We start from the raw sequence: 17,971 nt of genomic DNA on the forward strand, positions 1-17,971 counted from the left end.
TTTATTTTTTTTTTTTTAACCAACTGGTGCCACAAAGTTAAACAGATTTGTAAATGACTTCTAATAAAAAAAAATCTTTACCCTTCCATTACTTTTTAGCAGATGGATGCTACAGAGGAAATTCTTTTCTTTAGTAAGGTTTAGTAGTGGAAGATTATTAAGATTTTTAATAGAAGTCATTTACAAATCTGTTTAACTTTTTGGCACCATTTGATTTAAAAAAAAAAAATTTCCACTGGAGTACCCCTTTACTTGTGAAGGTTCTAAAAAAAAAATACAGTGTTGTCCAACAGGTGATATACTGCAGAGTGGTATATTGAAAGGACTTTACGGCAACAAGGTTAAGTCCCCAGCAGACAAAAAACTTATCAGATCTTTAACCTGTGACATATAAAATAGTCTGGTTTCCACCTGTGAAACAACAGTGGTAAAATACAACATATCTGCTTACACAATAAGCAAAAGAAGTCTTCATTGATTCTGTGCTCAGTTATGGCATACCTATACACTCTTACTAAAGAACAATTCATTGGGATTGTGTTGTCCGTGGCGGGTCCTCTTTGTGTACAGTGTAAGGACCTGTCCGCTCTATAGACATGTCTAAGTAAATATTTGTATTCTCCACAAAAGAACAATTCTGGAACATGGTTTCTTATTACTCTTTATTGTGCAGATTTTCTGTTATACCTCCTAGAAATGTATGGATAAATTGACAACTGTATGTTGCCATTCATCTTGACAAAGGGATGTGTCCCTACACAGTCTAATACTGTCAGCACTGATTGGACAGTGTCATTGTGTGCAGGGACACACCGCCAACTGGTAACTCCCAGTTGTCAATTTACTCATACATTTCTAGGAGAAGTGAAAGATTGGTCATTGTTATTTCATAGGGAATGCAAGTATTTACTTTATAAAAAAAATAATGTTGAGAGTTGTCTGTTTTACAATTGTATACTGTGTATGTTTTTTCAAAGTGTCAAAACAAGAACTTTGTTAAATACTATTTACAGGAGTGCTCTCCTTGTCGTGGTATCCAGCACACATGAGTGATGACAGCGGCATCCCATCTGATGACTTAGTACCAAATATATTAGACATTGCTCATAAATATAGCATAAAGGTAAGTGCAAAAAGTTAAGACATAAATCACAAAGGGAAGACAGGCAGTGCCTCGGCACAGCAATACATGTATGGTGCGATGATCCTAGCGCTGTGGTATGGGGTGCTAGACGTGCGGAACAAGATATGCAATAACCATGAACGAATAGGAATAAATCACGTAGCACTCACCATCCTGCTTATCTTCTTGCTTTATTGTATTTTCAACTGTACAAACACTGGATACAATGCTGGGAAAGGCAGGGAGGGAGACAGAGTGCTGGGGAGAGCGAGTCTCGCTCTCCTCCGCACCCTGTCTCCCTTCCTTCCTTTCCCAGCATTGTATTCATTGTTTGTACAGTTGAAAATACAATAAAGCAAGAAGAAAAGACGGATGGTGTGTGCTACTTGATTTATTCCTATTTGTCCATGGCAAAAAGTTAAAGGGGTATTCCAGGAAAAAACTTTTTTTTTTTTTATATCAACTGGCTCCAGAAAGTTAAACAGATTTGTAAATTACTTCTATTAAAATAATCTTAATCCTTCCAATAATTATCAGCTGCTGAAGTTGAGTTGTTCTTTTCTGTCTGGCAACAGTGCTCTCTGCTGACATCTCTGCTTGTCTCGGGAACTGCACAGAGTAGAAGAGGTTTGCTACGGGGATTTGCGTCTACTCTGGACAGTTCCCGAGACAGGTGTCATCAGAGAGCACTTAGACAAAAAAAAGAACAACTTAACTTCAGCAGGTCATAAGTACTGAAAGGATTAATATTTTTTTTATAGAAGTCATTTACAAATCTGTTTAACTTTCTGGAGCCAGTTGATATATAAAAAAAAGTTTTTTCCTGGATAACCCCTTTAAAGTGCTGCTTTGACCACTGCAATAGAGGGGAGTGAGTTAGGACTCTGCAGTTATCACTCTTTATCATTTCTACATGCCAGACTTTCCCAAAGTTGGAATTGATCAGTTTAATGCTTTAGCTTTGTCCAGCCCAATAAAAAAAACTGAACAAGCTCCAGTGGCGTAGCATGGGTTGTCAGCACCCGGGGCAAGACAAGTAATTTGCGCCTCCTAACCCGTGGATTTTAGCACTCGAGTCTCTTCCACTAGATTAGTTAAAGAAACCCTTACCCCCTAAGCACATGTATTGTTTGTTATGAAAATACTGATGTAATTAAAGTAAAATGCATCTAAATACAAGTTTATTTTCAAACACTTTATTGAGTGCGAACATGCATTACACATTCTCCACATTTTCAGCAGGTCTATGATTACAAATCTACAAAGAAACTTCAGTTTTGGAGATGCTAGCACTACACAGCCATCCCACTGAGCCCAGTACTACTCCAGTCAGTCCTGACTCCTGTCACTCGTGACTCCTACTGTATATGCCGGCGTATAAGACGACTGGGCGTATAAGACGACCCCCAACTTTTACAGTTAAAATGTAGAGTTTAGGATATACTCACTGTATAAGACTACCACTCCTACCATGATGTACGGTACCTTGTAGTTCCCCCCACATTAGGTAGGCAGTATAGTTCCCCACATTAGGTAGGCAGTAAAGTTCCCCACATTAGGTAGGCAGTAAAGTTCCCCCACATTAGGTAGGCAGTAAAGTTCCCCCACATTAGGTAGGCAGTAAAGTTCCCCCACATTAGGTAGGCAGTAAAGTTCCCCCACATTAGGTAGCCAGTATAGTTCCCCCACATTAGGTAGCCAGTATAGTTCCCCCACATTAGGTAGGCAGTATAGTTCCCCCACATTAGGTAGGCAGTATAGTTCCCCCACATTAGGTAGGCAGTATAGTTCCCCCCACATTAGGTAGGCAGTATAGTTCCCCCACATTAGGTTGGCAGTTCCCACACATTAGATTGCCAGCTCCCCCACATTAGGTCGGGAGTTCCCCCACAATAGTAGGCAGCTCCCCCACAATAGTAGGCAGCTCCCCCACATTAATAGGCAGCTCCCCCACAATAGTAGCAGTTCCCCCACAATAGTAGGCAGCTCCCCCACATTAGGTCAGCATTTCCCCCACAATAGTAGGCAGGTTCCCCACAATAGTAGGCAGTTCCCCCACAATATTAGGCAGCTCCTCCCCACAATATTAGGCAGCTCCCCCCACATTTGTAGGCAGCTCCCCCCCACATTAGGTCAGCAGTTCCCCCACAATAGTAGGCAGCTTCCCCCCACCCCACAGACATACAGCTTCCAGCCATATACAGTGTATGGCTGGAGGCTGTATGTCTGTACTGCTGCCCCCGCAGTGATCCGGTCACCGCTCCTCCGGCCCGGGGTCATATCTACTGCTATGGCCTATGGACTATAGCAGTAGGTGCCAGGACCGGGGGAGCAGTGACCGGAACACTGAAGATGAGGCGCCGCCGGTCACTTACCAGGCCCCGGCCAGCGCGCGTCCTCCTGCGATGATCCTGCGGTCCTCCTGCGTCACTATGGTTGTACGCACGGGACGTCAGTGACGTTCCGTGCGTACAACCATAGAGGCGGAGAAGCGAAGGATCGAAGGAGGATGCGCTGGCCGGGGAATGGTGAGTGACCGGCGGACATCCTTATGTCCCGAAAAGATTTTTCGGGACACAGGGATGTCCGGGATAGGAATACTTCTTTCTATGTGCCCGGCCCAGCTCCTGTGTGTGGCTGCAGGCGGGGGCCGACCAGAGCATCTAAAAATAATACTGTATACTAAAAATCAGGGGGCCTCCAGGGGGCCTTTGCCGGTCTGGGCATGCTGGGAGTTGTAGTTTCACAACAGCTGGAGGCCCCCTGGTTTTTTGTATACAGTATTAGTTTTTATATGCTCTGGCCGGCCCCCACCTGCAGCCACACATGGGAGCCGGCCCGGGCACATAAAAAGAAGTATTCCTATCCCGGAGAGTGTGCCCCCCCCCCCCCCCCCAGATGTTGCGCCCGGTGAGGACGGCCCCCCCTGCACCCCCCACGCTACGCCTCTGACAAGCTCAGGTTCTTATTCCTCCCTAGCCTCAAATGAGAAGGCACAATTCATCAACCATAGAATACATTGCTGGTGCTCCAGAGTCATGTGGCCGTGTGTTTTACATGTCTCCAGCTGACTGTTGTTTGTGTTGCACATAGTGATTTTAGGATTATAGTCATCTATGTGTTTTGGAATACAAGCTCAAACAGAAGAGCTGTCAATGACTGTGTGTGGGCAGGAGAAGCAGGACTTATTGCTTTCTCTATTACTCTTGGCAACATTAAAACCGTGTTTAAAGTGCAACTGTTGTCTTCATTTTCACCTCCTAACACAGTATGTAAAAGGTGTGTTCAGTGCTAATGCAGCCATTCCTTTGCCAGGATTTTCGCAGTTTGCATTATCCTAAAAAAAGATTTTATGAGGAGTCATCCACAGTCGAATAGGTGGGGCAAGGGATTTGCAATGCTCTGCGGCCGCCCCTCTTATCTTGTTGATGTAAGCTTTGGGACCGCTGTGTGATTGGCACACAGTTCCCTAGCGCTTGCATCCTTTGTCGGTTCTCAGATCAAGTGCTCACTCCCAGCTCATAGTGCACGTGTAATGCTAGAATACAAAAAAGAGAGAAAGATTGCAGCAGCACTCTTGGTTAAAAAATGGAGGCTCTTAGTGCACTTTTTGATCAAAATGTGGCCCCCAACCACCACACAGAGGTGGCCCCATTTTGGATAGGACCCTGACATGCTTAATTCCCTCACCTTCTGCTGGGCATATGGCCTCTGACTGTGTGACATGCAGGATCCACTATCAAATTGAAATTAAAAACCTCCTATGAGGTGGCCCCATTTTGGATGGGACCCTGACATGCTTAATTCCCTCACCTTCTGCTGGGCATATGGCCTCTGACTGGGTGACATGAAGGATCCACTACCAATTTATAACCTCCTGTGAACAGGGAGGGGTGCACGGCTAGAGAGGGTGCCACTGCTCCTTGCTTGTAAAGCAAAAACACAAAAAAGAAAAATAGCCAGCACAACTACCTAATACATGGGTGCACGCTGCTGTGGCAAATACAGAGTATACGAAAAAGAGAGAAAGGTTGCAGCAGCACTCTTGGTCAAAAAATGGAAGCTCTTAGCGCACTCTTTGATCAAAACATGTCCCCCATCCACCACGCGGAGGTGGCCTCATTAATGCTAGAAGCAGAGAGCATGCTCACTAGATGCTGGGAGTGAACAACTTATCTGTTCTAACATTACACATGCACTATGAGCTTATCAGGAGTGAGCGCTAGCTCTGAGAACTCGCTGAGGGCACGGTAAACAGATGAAGGTCCATGCTCTGGGCACCTATGTGTCAATCACACAGTGGTCCGTTCACTTACGTCATAGAGATAGGCATGGCGGCCGCGGGGCATTGCGAACCCCTGGCCATGTCTATCCAACTGTGGATGACTCTTCATAAAAGCTGTTTTTAGGATGATACAAACTGCTAAAATCCTTGCAAAAGTATGGCTGCATTAGAATTGAACACACCTTTTACGTACTGTGGTTAGGTTAAAAGGTTTAAAATGACAACAGTTGCACTTGAAAATAAATTAATTAATGAAAACCTATTAGACTCTAGTTCCCTCCCTTTCCTCTTCTGTCCTTTGCTGACTTAGCAATGGAGACAAAATGGAGTCACAAGGGGGGTGTAGTGGGTGATCCAGTTGCTGAAGCAATGGGATGCCTCCAAAGCCTCTTCGACAAGTTTAAAGGGTACCTCTCATCAAAAAAACTTTGGATATATTATAGATTAATGTATGCAGAATAACTTTACAATTGCATGTTATTAAAAAATATGCTTCTTTCTATTTAATTTTCCACTTTGAAGAAATGACCACTAGGGGTCTCCCTACCAGTCCTGGCAGCAAGCATTTCAGACTCATGCTGGAGTCCTAAACACTACGAGCTGCCAGTCTGCTTTGTTCACAAAGGAGAACACTCAGAGCTGCCAGCCTGCTCTGTTCACAGCCTGTTTGTCTGTGAACAAAGCAGGCTGGCAGCTCTGAGTGTTTAGGACTCCAGCATGAGTCAGAAATGCTTGCTGACAGGACTGATCGGGAAAAATACAATAGAAAGAAGCATATTTTTCATTAACATGCTATTGGAAAGTTATTCAACATTCATTAATCTAAAATATATCAAAGGTTTATTTGATGAGAGGTGCCCTTTAAGCACATAGCAGTTCTGGTGTTAAAGACTGCTGTAAAGACTGAGGTCCATGTTGGGTCAGTATTTTGACTGGACATAGATACACATTGATTGTATTTGAAGGGAAACTATTAGCAGTTTAGTGCTAGTAGCCAGCTTATATGGGCTAATATGGCATGGTATACTTATAAAAAGGGTTCCTTTGCTATTCTAGTCCTGTGTGCCATTTTTGTGAAATATGCTGATTTCTAAATATAGAAATGAAGGGTTTAGGTGCACTTGGGGCATTACTGTACCCCTTGATGCACTGATTCGCCTGTTCCTGTAAAACACCTACTGATGAATGTTCATCCTCTGCTGTGACTCCCCTCCACGAGTCTCTGCAGACGGATCGGTGCATCATTGGATACAGTAATGAGACCAGTGCACCTAAACCCCTTCATTTCTATATTTAGAAATCAGCATATTTCATAAAGTTTTCCTTTAAACCATTATTTTATTTAGTCCTATAGTTACTGTAATACCTGATGCTGTGTGTGAATGACCTTTACATTGACAGCTCCTTATACATATGTTTGCATCTTATTGTTTAAAATGGAACTGCAGATATCCTTCTCTTGCTAGATGTATTTTCAGACCAGATTGGCCTTTCAGAGATAAACAGTTTTAGAAAGGTCATCTTAATCTAGTTTTTACTCCATTTTTTTTATTTTTATTTTTTTACATTCATGATTGCTTGTGTTTTAATACAAATTTCCTTTTTTTAGGTTACATTTCACATTGAGCCTTACAAAAATCGAGATGACCGTAGTTTGCATACTGATGTAATATATATTGTTGACAAGTAAGTATTCAGTTGGCTTCAGTTTTGGCCTGTGAATTTATTTTTTATATGTGATATGTGTTTTATAAAATTGAAAGCTGTTAGCCAGGAGGAGAACAAGCAAAAAATGTCATCCACATACAACTTAAATGGGCACTGTCAAAAAGAAAACCTTTGATGTGCCGTAGAGGCATATGGAAAGTTTGGATCAGACCCCAACCGTGCATAGCCTGTTCTCTCCTGGCTCTGTGTAACGTGACCTGTACAGACTTATAATGTAACTCCATGGGGCCATCCTGGTCTCATGGATACAGAGTGGGGAGAGAAGTGTGCATCCACAAGATCGGTGTCGGAACATTGTAGGATAGCGGAGGAAGGCATTTGTCTTGGAAAGACATCCTGTTTCTCTAAGTGGAAAGATGTGATATCTATAAACTGATCTATTGCATATCATTGGTGAGTGCCGAGACCAGGGCTGCCATCAGAAATTTCAGGGCCCCTTACACAGTTCAAGGCCTGCGGGGGGGAAAGGGTAGGGGATAAGGTGGTGATCTGTAGGGGATTTCCCCTCCCCTGTTAGGTAATGCCCCCAGTAGGTAGGTAGGGAATCCCCCCTATAAAAGGCAAATTCCCCCAGTAGGTTTGTAATGCCTAAGTAGGTAGGTAGTAGGTTATGCCCCCCTGTAATACTTCCACATAGGTAATGCCCCCAGTAAGTAATAGGTAATGCACTCAGGTAGGTTGTAGGTAATGCCCCCAGTAGGTAGTGCCCCCAAGAAGGTAATCCCACCAGTAGGTAATATCCCCCCATTAGATAGTGCCCCCCAGGTAGGTAATGTCCCTAGCAGGTAGGGCCCACAGGAAAGTTGTGCCCCTAGGTAGGTAATGCTCCCAGTAGGTATCGTCCCCAGGTAGTAAGTGACCCTAGTAGATAGTGCCCCCAAGGTAGGTAATGCCCCTAGTAGGTAGTGCCAACCTGTAAGTCTGCCCCTGAATATGAAATATATAGATTTAAGAGATAGATGAGAGACAGAGAGAGACAGAGAAAGAGATAGATAGATAGATATGAGAGAGAGAGAAATAAAGAAAAAGCAGCACACCACCAGGGTAGATGAAAGTGGGTGAAATTCAGTGAGAGATCCCAGTCATGGAACTCCAAACTTGAAGAGGGTAAAATAACACTGCAGCACTCCAAGATGTGGTAAAAAACGTGTAGAAAAGTGTTTATTCCATCAAAAATGCAGAAGGCAACGTTTCAGCTGCTAACATGCAGCCTTTCTCAAGGCTTGAGAAAGGCTGCATGTTAGCAGCTGAAACGTTGCCTTCTGCATTTTTGATGGAATAAACACTTTTCTAAAAAATTTTACCACATCTTGGAGTGCTGCAGTGTTATTTTACCCTAGAGATAGATAGATAGATAATAGCAAAATACGATAACTGGAACCTGGGTCCGCCGGTTCCTCAATCCAGACAATAGCAAAATACGATGCAGCACTCCACAGGTTGCAAATTAACGGTGGTTTTTATTTCTCAAGTGTGAGACTGGCGAAACGTTGTCAATGCACATGATGGAATAAAAACCACCGTTTATTTGCAACCTGTGGAGTGCTGCATCGTATTTTGCTATTGTCTGGATTGAGGAACCGGCGGACCCAGGTTCCAGTTATGTGGGCACCCTGAATTTCACTTGTACTCTAGATATTGGTTGTGCCGTTTTTATTTGCTTTAGATAGATATGAGAGATAGATAGATATGAGAGATAGATAGATAGATACCTTAGATAGATAGATATGAAAGATTGATGGATAGATATGAGAGATAGATATGTAGATCGATATGAGAGATAGATATGATAGATAGATATGAGAGATAAATAGATATGAGAGATAGATAGATAGATAGATAGATATGAAAGATTGATAGACAGATATGAGAGAGAGATAGATATGAAGAGAGATAGATATGAGAGATAGATATGAGAGACAGATATGAGAGATAGATATGAGAGATAGATATGAGAGATTGATAGATATGAAATAAATAAATATGAGATAGATAGAAGATAAAAAAAATAGATAGATAGATAGACCAGTGTTTCCCAACCTGGGTGCTTCCAGCTGTGGCAAAACTACAACTCCCAGCATGCCCACACTGCCAGAGGCATGTCGGGAGTTGTTGTTTTGCAATAGCTGAAGGCACCAGGTTAGAAAACACTGAGATAGATGGTTAAATTTGATATGGACATGAGTATATAGATAAAACATGAGTATATAGATAGAACATGAAAAGCTATACAGCTGTAATGCAATAAATGAAGATATGAAACTATGAAATTATGAGGTACTTAGCTTGCAAATTTGGCGCCAAACAGCGTGGACCGTCCCACCACGGTAAGGTGACCTCATTCTGGGACGGGCCCTACACTGTGAATATGCCTCTGTGTGAACAGTACAGCAGGCATGCAAGGTCTGAAACATCCAAGGCACCTTATATACACCTAATAGAGGTGGGTGGGGTACAAGAGCCAACATGGAGGTAGCTACTCCCCCGTATGTGTAATACAACCAAAGGATAAATTGGCCAGCACTATTGATCCAAACTATTGTAAAAACCTGGCTTGCAGGTGCAGGTGGGACGGTCCACACTATTTGGCGCCAAATTTGCAAGTGAAGTACCTCATAATTTCATAGTTTCATATCTTCATTTATTGCATTACAGCGGTATAGCTTTTCATGTTCTATCTATATACTCATGTTTTATCTATATACTCATGTTTCATCTATATCTTTGTGCTAGCAGTGTGCTGCTGTATTCTCCTGTTGCTGTATATTTAGCCCAGCAGCCTGCACCTGCAGGCCAGGTTTTTACAATGGATCAATAGTGCTGGCCAATTTATTCTTTGGTTGTAGATCGATAGATAGATAGATACAGACAAAGAATAAGTCAGCCAGCACTTTAGTTGATACCAAACTATTATATGGACCTGGCCTACAGGTGCACGCTACTAGGCTAAATATACAGCAACAGAAGAATGCAGCAGCACACTGCCAGCACAAGGATATAGGTGAAACATGAACATGCAGATAAAACATGGAGAGCTATACAGCTATGGTGTAATAGATGCAAATGTGAAACTATGAGATAGTGAGGCACTTAGCTCGCAAATTTGTCTCCACCGGCGGTCAAATAGCTTGGACCGTCCCACCGCGATAAGGAGGCCTCATTGGGACGGACCCTACACTGTGAATATGCCTCTGTGTGAACAGTTCAGTAAGCATGGCAGGATCTGGAACATCCAAGACACCTTATATACACCTAATGGAGGTGGGTGGGGTGCAAGGCCAACATGGAGGTAGCCACTCCCCTGTATGTGTAATACAGACAAAGAATAAGTCAGCCTGCACTTTAGTTGATACCAAACTCGAGCTAAGTGCCTCACTATCTCATAGTTTCACATTTGCATCTATTACACCATAGCTGTATAGCTCTCCATGTTTTATCTGCATGTTCATGTTTCACCTATATCCTTGTGCTGGCAGTGTGCTGCTGCATTCTTCTGTTGCTGTATATTTAGCCTAGTAGCGTGCACCTGTAGGCCAGGTCCATATAATAGTTTGGTATCAACTAAAGTGCTGGCTGACTTATTCTTTGTCTGTATTACACATACGGGGGAGTGGCTACCTCCATGTTGGCCTTGCACCCCACCCACCTCTATCAGGTGTGTATATAAGGTGTCTTGGATGTTCCAGATCCTGCCATGCTTACTGAACTGTTCACACAGAGGCATATTCACAGTGTAGGATCCGTCCCAATGAGGCCACCTTATCGCGGTGGGACGGTCCAAGCTATTTGACCGCCGGTGGAGACAAATTTGCTAGCTAAGTGCCTCACTATCTCATAGTTTCACATTTGCATCTATTACACCATAGCTGTATAGCTCTCCATGTTTTATCTGCATGTTCATGTTTCACCTATATCCTTGTGCTGGCAGTGTGCTGCTGCATTCTTCTGTTGCTAGATAGATAGATAGATAGATAGATAGATAGATAGATAGATAGATAGATATGAAATAGATAGATATGAAATAAAAACATAGGATAGAGAGGAGACAGGTACATAGATAGATAGGATAGATACATTTCTCAACCAGAGTGCCTCCAGTTGTAGAAAAAACTACAACTCCCAGCATGCCCACACAGTCAAAGGCATACTGGGAGTTCTAGTTTTGCAACAGCTGGAGGCATTCTGGTTGGAAACACTGCTCTAGAGCAATGGGGGAGATATATCAAACCTTGTGCAGAAGCATTGGACTCGGTACAGATAGGAGATAAGCGAATGCCAGACACCTGTAGCTGCTTCTCTCCCACACACAAATTTAGTTTAGGAAACACTAAGATAGATAGGTGGTAGAGAGAGATAGATAGATCAAAAAGAGAGAGACAAGTGTTTCCCAACCAGGGTGCCTTCAGCTGTTGCAAAACTACAACTCCCAGCATGCCCATGCAGTTAAAGGCATGCTGGGAGTTGTAGTTTTGCAACAGCTGGAGGCACCCTGGTTAGGAAACACTGAGATAGATACTTTCTTGGTGGCACCAGCTGTAGGCAGGGGAGGGCTTCCTCTTCCCAGCGGCAGGTGTTAGTATCTGTGGTGAAGCAGGAAACTAAGCACGCTCCTGCTCCACCAATAGCACTTCAGGCAGGGGAGCGCGAGGGAGGGAGAGGAGCTCTCGCTCTGCCCTTCTCCCAGATATCCAGCGTGTCCGTGGCCCCTGCGCTGATTTCAAAGGGCCTTCATGCAGAAATTGCCAACAGGGGACCCCCTCTCAGGCTCAGGCATTGCCCTGTCAGTCCGCCCCTGGGAGCAGAAGACCTCAGGAAAGCAACTGGTGCAGCAGGCAGCCAGGCCCCCTTAATTTTAGTTTCTGTCCGGGCCCCTAACGGCAGGCCCGCCATTCCTACCCTGATAGCCGAGACGTAATTGATTCCTGCCTTTAGATTTGGGGTATATGCACACAGGGCAGAAACCGTTCACTGCAGGTGTATTGCCCTAGATTTTAGTAGCAGCAGTGTCGATAGGTATTTGTAGAAATCTTGTCACACACTTGGTAAAAAAAAATCCACACATAAATTGACCTGCAATGCAGGTTTTCAAATTGCACTCGCTCTATTATGTTACAGATTTTTCCCATTGCCTCCAATAGGACAAGTTAAAAACCACAATAAATCTGCAAACTTTCTGCAGTAACTAAATTTAAAATATATTTTTTTCTTTCCTTTCAATATTAAAGGGTTGCATAAAAAGTGCTCAGGAGGGTGTTTATATGGGTTACCTTTCTGATTATGATGTTTTGAGGTCAAAGCAATGCTCCTGCAGGGCCTCCAGAGACCCCCTGGGGATTTTGACACATATTCACTGTATATTTGCCATATATTTGCATAATAGTCTGTAAGACAAAACATTTACTTTACATCTAAATTAAGCATATTAGTAGATTTTTGTAGTGCAGTTTTAAAAATGAGACCACGATTTATGTTAACATTGTACAGTCAGCTGCAAAATGATAGTACTTCATTTTAATTCTGTATTTCATTTTGGCTTGTCCAACTTAAAGGGCTATTTCAACCTATAGCACTTATCTCTTATCCTGTGAATAGAGATAAGTGTCTGATCACGTGGATCTGGAGGAACAAGAATTTTTTAAGTGATGCCATCAGCCAACCAACACCTTGAAATTGGCAAGTTCCCTCCTGATGGCCTCTATGGCTGACATGATAGATCTCGCCTTATTAGAGGCTGTTGGCAGTTTGATAGCACACTGCAGTGCATATTTATTACAGAGTACTGCACAAGCAATTGCATGTTCAGAAAAGAAAACATTTTTAAAAATTCCCCTTTTTTACATTTAAAACCTCCTTTTGTTTGAATCAAAAAATAAAAAAAAATAAAAAAGCCCAACCACATGAGGAAATTAACTATTAAAGGACAACTGCAGCGGTATTACACTTATCCCCTATCCACAGGATAGGGGATAAGTGTTTTGATCGCGGGGGGTCCAACCGCTGGGACCCCCCCGCGATCTCCCTAACGGGGTGCCGCTATTGGCGCTCATGTGAGCGCTAAGGCGCGTAGCGTCGACCTAGAGGTCGACGGTGACGCCCTGTCTCCTCTCCGTCCCCATACAGTTTTATGGGGGAGACAGAAAGGAAAAATAATAGAAGTATATTAGAGATATGTAAAAAAAAAAATATGACAGTGCCCATTTAACCCCTTAACGACAGATGACGTAAATGTACGTCCTGGTGAGGTGGTACTTAACGCACCAGGACGTACATTTACGTCCTAAGCATAACCGCGAGAATCAGAGCGATGCCCGGATCATGCACGGCAGATCCCGGCTACTGATCGCAGCCAGGGACCCGACAGTAATGGCGGACATCCGCGATCCGGCGGATGTCCGCCATTAACCCTTCAGATGTCGTGATCAATACAGATCACGGCATCTGCAGCATCGCGGTACTTTAAATGGATGATCGGATCGCCCGCAGCGCTGCCACAGCGATCCGATCATCCAGCACAGCAGACCGAGGTCCCCTCACCTGGCTCCACTGCCTACCCGGCGTCTTCTGCTCTGATCTTCCTTCCCGCAGACCAGAGCAGAAGATCACCGATAATGCTGATCAGTGCTATGTCCTATACATAGCCCTGAACAGTATTAGCAATCGATTGCTATAAATAGTCCCCTATGGGGACTATTAAAGTATAAAAATAAGTCAAAAAATAAAGTAAAAAAAATTTGAAAAACCCAATCCACCCTAAAAAATTTCAATTGTCCCATTTTCCCTATTTCACCCCCAAAAAGTGTTAAAAAAATATTTTATATACATATTTGGTATCGCCGCGTGCGTAAATATCTGAACTATTAAAATGAAATGTTAATGATACTGTACAGTGAAGGTAAAAATTTTTTTTAAAAAGTCCAAAATAGATGCTTTTTTATAACATTTTATTCCCAAAAAATGTTATAAAAAATTGATTAAAAGTTCTATATAAGCAAATATGGTATCAATAAAAAGTACATTAGTAAATTAGCCCTCATACCGCCGCTTATACGGAAAAATAATTTGGGTTTAAAATTTGGTTAAAAAGTTTGCGTTTTTTTTTTTAAGCGCAACAGTAATAGAAAAGTATGTTATCATGGGTATCATTTTAATCATATTGACCCAAAGAATAAGGAATGCGTCATTTTTACCGTAAATTGTACAACGTGAAAACAAAACCTTCCAAAATTAGCAAAATTGCGGTTTTCTTTTTAATTTCACCACACAAATAGTATTTTTTTGGTTGCACCATACATTTTATGGTAAAGTGAGTGATGGCATTACAACGGACAACTGGCCACACAAAAAACAAGCCCACATACTAGTCTGTGGATGAAAATATAAAAGAGTTATGATTTTTTGAAGGCGAGGAGGAAAAACGAAAACGTAAAAATAAAATTGTCTGCGTCCTTAAAGGGGTACTCCGCCCCTATACATCTTATCCCCTATCCAAAGGATAGGGGATAAGATGTCAGATCACCGCGGTCCCGCTGCTGGGGAGCCCCGGGATTGGCACTGCGCTATCATTACAGCACAGAGCGAGTTCGCTCTGCACGTAATGACGGAGCATCGTTATGTCACGACTCCGCCCCTTGTGATGTCATAGCCCGCCCCTTTCAATACAAGTCTATGGGAGGGGGCGTGGCGGTCGTCACGCCCCCTCCCATAGACTTGCATTAAGGGGACGGGCCGTGATGTCACAAGGGGCGGAGCCATGACGTCACGCTGCTCCGTCCCCTGTATCGCCCATCAATACGCACAGAGCGAACTCTCTCTGTGCTGTAATGATAGTGGGGTGCCGCAGCGGCGATCCCGGGGCTCCCCAGCAGCGGGACCACGGCGATCTGACATCTTATCCCCTATCCTTTGGATAGTATTTCTTCCCTACTTAACAGTAGAACTTTGTTTAGTTTCTAGTTTCTATAAACTTCCTTAGGATAGGCCATAAATATTGAAATTGTGGGGGTCCAACTTCTAGCACTCCTGCAGATCAGCTGATTGGAAGAGCCATGGCACAGGCCTTTTCATTGTGTACTAGGATAAGCCATCAAAAAAAGTCCTGGTCTACCATTGCTTATCATTGGATTTATTGAAGTGTACCTGTCATTTCTTTTAAAAAGTTTGACATATAGACATGTCAAAAGTTTTCATTAGAGTGGGTCTGGGTGATGAGACCCCCACTGATCATCAGAATAAGTGGGAAGAAAGTCTATGGAGCCTGTCTTCAGCGGGGAGAAACAGCACTTAGCTGCACAATTCTGCTTGTTTAGTCTAATGATTGGTCGGGGTCTTTGGTGGAGCTTTATCAAAACCTGTCCAGAGGAAAAGTTGCTGAGTTGCCCATAGCAACTAATCAGATCACTTCTTTCATTTTTGAAAAGGTCTCTGAAAAGTAAAAGAAGCAATCTGATTGGTTGCTATAGGCAACTCAGCAACTTTTCCTCTCCAGAGGTTTTGATAAATATCTCCCTTAGTACCCATACCTAGAGATGAGCGAACTTACAGTAAATTCGATTTGTCACGAACTTCTCGGCTCGACAGTTGATGACTTCTCCTGTATAAATTAGTTCAGCTTTCAGGTGCTCCGGTGGGCTGGAAAAGGTGGATACAGTCCTAGGAGACTCTTTCCTAGGAATGTATCCACCTTCTTCAGCCCACCGGAGCACCTGAAGGCTGAACTCATTTACGCAGGATAAGTCATCAACTGCCGAGCCAAGAAGTTCGTCACGAATCGAATTTACTGTAAGTTCGCTCATCTCTACCCATAAGCCCCCCCCCCCCCGATTGTAAAAAGTTTTCTGAAATGGCATTTACATTATTAATGTGCTGATGTTTCCCTCTCCATTGGCTGTTGGGGAATCTGTAGATTCTTTTCTTTTCACCTTATTTTACAGCTTAACTGCCCCACCCTTTCTCTACACAGGTTTTAATAAATCTCACCTTGTATCTTCTCATTTTTATGAAAAAAAAGTCATAATACCTATATATAGTTAAATTGTTTATGTTATCAAAGATTATGTATACAAATATATATATTTTGATGTTATTTGTTTTCTGACTATTAATTTTATGTATTTATATTATAGATATGGGGACCACCCTGCATTTTACAGATACAAGACAAGAACTGGTAGAAGTTTACCAATGTTTTACATTTATGATTCCTATATAACATCACCTGACTCTTGGGCTCACCTCTTTACAACTTCTGGATCCCATAGCATTCGGAATACGAAGTACGATGGAATCTTTGTGGCCTTGCTTGTAGAAGAAAAACATAAGCTTGACATTCAGAGAAGTGGTTTTGATGGAATTTACACTTATTTTGCTACAAATGGTTTTACATATGGTTCCTCTCACCAGCACTGGCAAAGTCTGAAAGATTTTTGTGATTCCAACAATTTAATGTTCATTCCAAGCGTTGGGCCAGGATATATAGACACTAGTATACGTCCTTGGAACTTCAAAAATACCAGGAACAGAATAAATGGAAAATATTATGAGACTTCTCTAAATGCAGCCTTGATGGTGCGCCCTAGCATTATTTCCATCACTTCATTCAATGAATGGCATGAAGGAACTCAGATTGAAGCAGCAGTGCCTAAGAAAAATGCTCACATAAAATATGAGGACTATTTGCCTCATAAGCCAAATATTTACTTGGAGTTCACGCGAAAGTGGTCGGAAAAATATATGAAGGAGAGAGAACAATGGCTGGTTTAATGACTTGTTTAATTTTTTGGGTTCAATATTCTAATTGGTGTTTAAGGTCTTATTTGGTATTTACCTGCTGACAAATCAATATTTTACACTGGAATTTAAAGTAAAGTTTATTAGTTTTACTTATTTGAATTTGTATAATATTTGAATTTGTATAATGAGATATTGAAATTTTAAACTTAATTCATGGAAAGGTAAGAATGGGCACAAGGGATCATAGGCATCCTTAGTGTCATGAGCACACTAGTCTATTGTGTGATATTTATTGCTGAGCAACAATAATGTGATTGGTAAATCGTTTAAGACACTAAATATAAAAATACTATATCTAGATATTCAAGATTACATGGTTGTAACGTTGAACAAGTCTTTCCACAAATTTATACTAGTTCCTTGTTTCGAAATAGTTGATTGCACTACGTAAATAAATATTCTTCAAATGGGCACTGTCAGATTCAAAAACTTTGTATATGTTGTACATTTCGGCAAAGCATTAACCTTTGTAATATACTTCATAAGACAATTGTATTTCCTTTTTATAGAAATCATGGCTTATAAAATCTTGGCTTTGCCCAGACTGAAGCACAGGCATGGACAAAGTCCAGTAAGTGAGGGTGGCTAGTGCTCCTCTGTGCTCTCTCCTGTCTGATAGGACTCCTCTGTGCTCTCTCCTCTCCTATCAGACAGGAGAGAGCACATAGGACTGCTATCAGACAGGGGAGAGCACAGAGGAGTGATATCAGACAGGAGAGAGCACAGAGGAGTGCTGTCAGACAGAAGAGAGCACAGAGGACTGCTATCAGACAGGAGAAATCACAGAGGAGTACTTTCAGACAGGAGAGAGCACAGAGGAGTGCTATCAGACAGGAGAGAGATCAGAGGAGTCATATCAGACAGGAGAGAGCACAGAGGAGTCATATCAGACAGGAGAGAGCACAGAGGAGTCATATCAGACAGGAGAGAGCACAGAGGAGTACTATCAGACAGGAGAGAGCACAGAGGAGTACTATCAGACAGGAGAGAGCACAGAGGAGTCCTATCAAACAGAAGAGAGCAGAGAGGAGGGATATCAGACAGGA

At 42.5% G+C, this 17,971-nt stretch overlaps 1 protein-coding gene across 11 annotated transcripts in view; it reads left to right on the forward strand.

Moving 5' to 3' along the window:
• Positions 1 to 17,686, forward strand: part of MANEA (mannosidase endo-alpha) — a 53,234-nt gene extending 35,548 nt beyond the window's left edge. For all 11 annotated transcript variants that reach the window (XM_056566132.1, XM_056566140.1, XM_056566136.1 and 8 more), the window contains 3 exons: positions 1,014 to 1,123; positions 7,018 to 7,094; positions 16,259 to 17,686. In XM_056566132.1, the coding sequence (XP_056422107.1) occupies positions 1,014 to 1,123; positions 7,018 to 7,094; positions 16,259 to 16,895 (824 nt within the window). In that variant the 3' untranslated portion in view covers positions 16,896 to 17,686. The remainder of the gene's footprint in view (positions 1 to 1,013; positions 1,124 to 7,017; positions 7,095 to 16,258) is intronic.
• Positions 17,687 to 17,971: the final 285 nt, after the last annotated feature.

This window comes from Hyla sarda, chromosome 3, assembly GCF_029499605.1.
Source record: "Hyla sarda isolate aHylSar1 chromosome 3, aHylSar1.hap1, whole genome shotgun sequence".
Taxonomy (NCBI): domain Eukaryota; kingdom Metazoa; phylum Chordata; class Amphibia; order Anura; family Hylidae; genus Hyla; species Hyla sarda.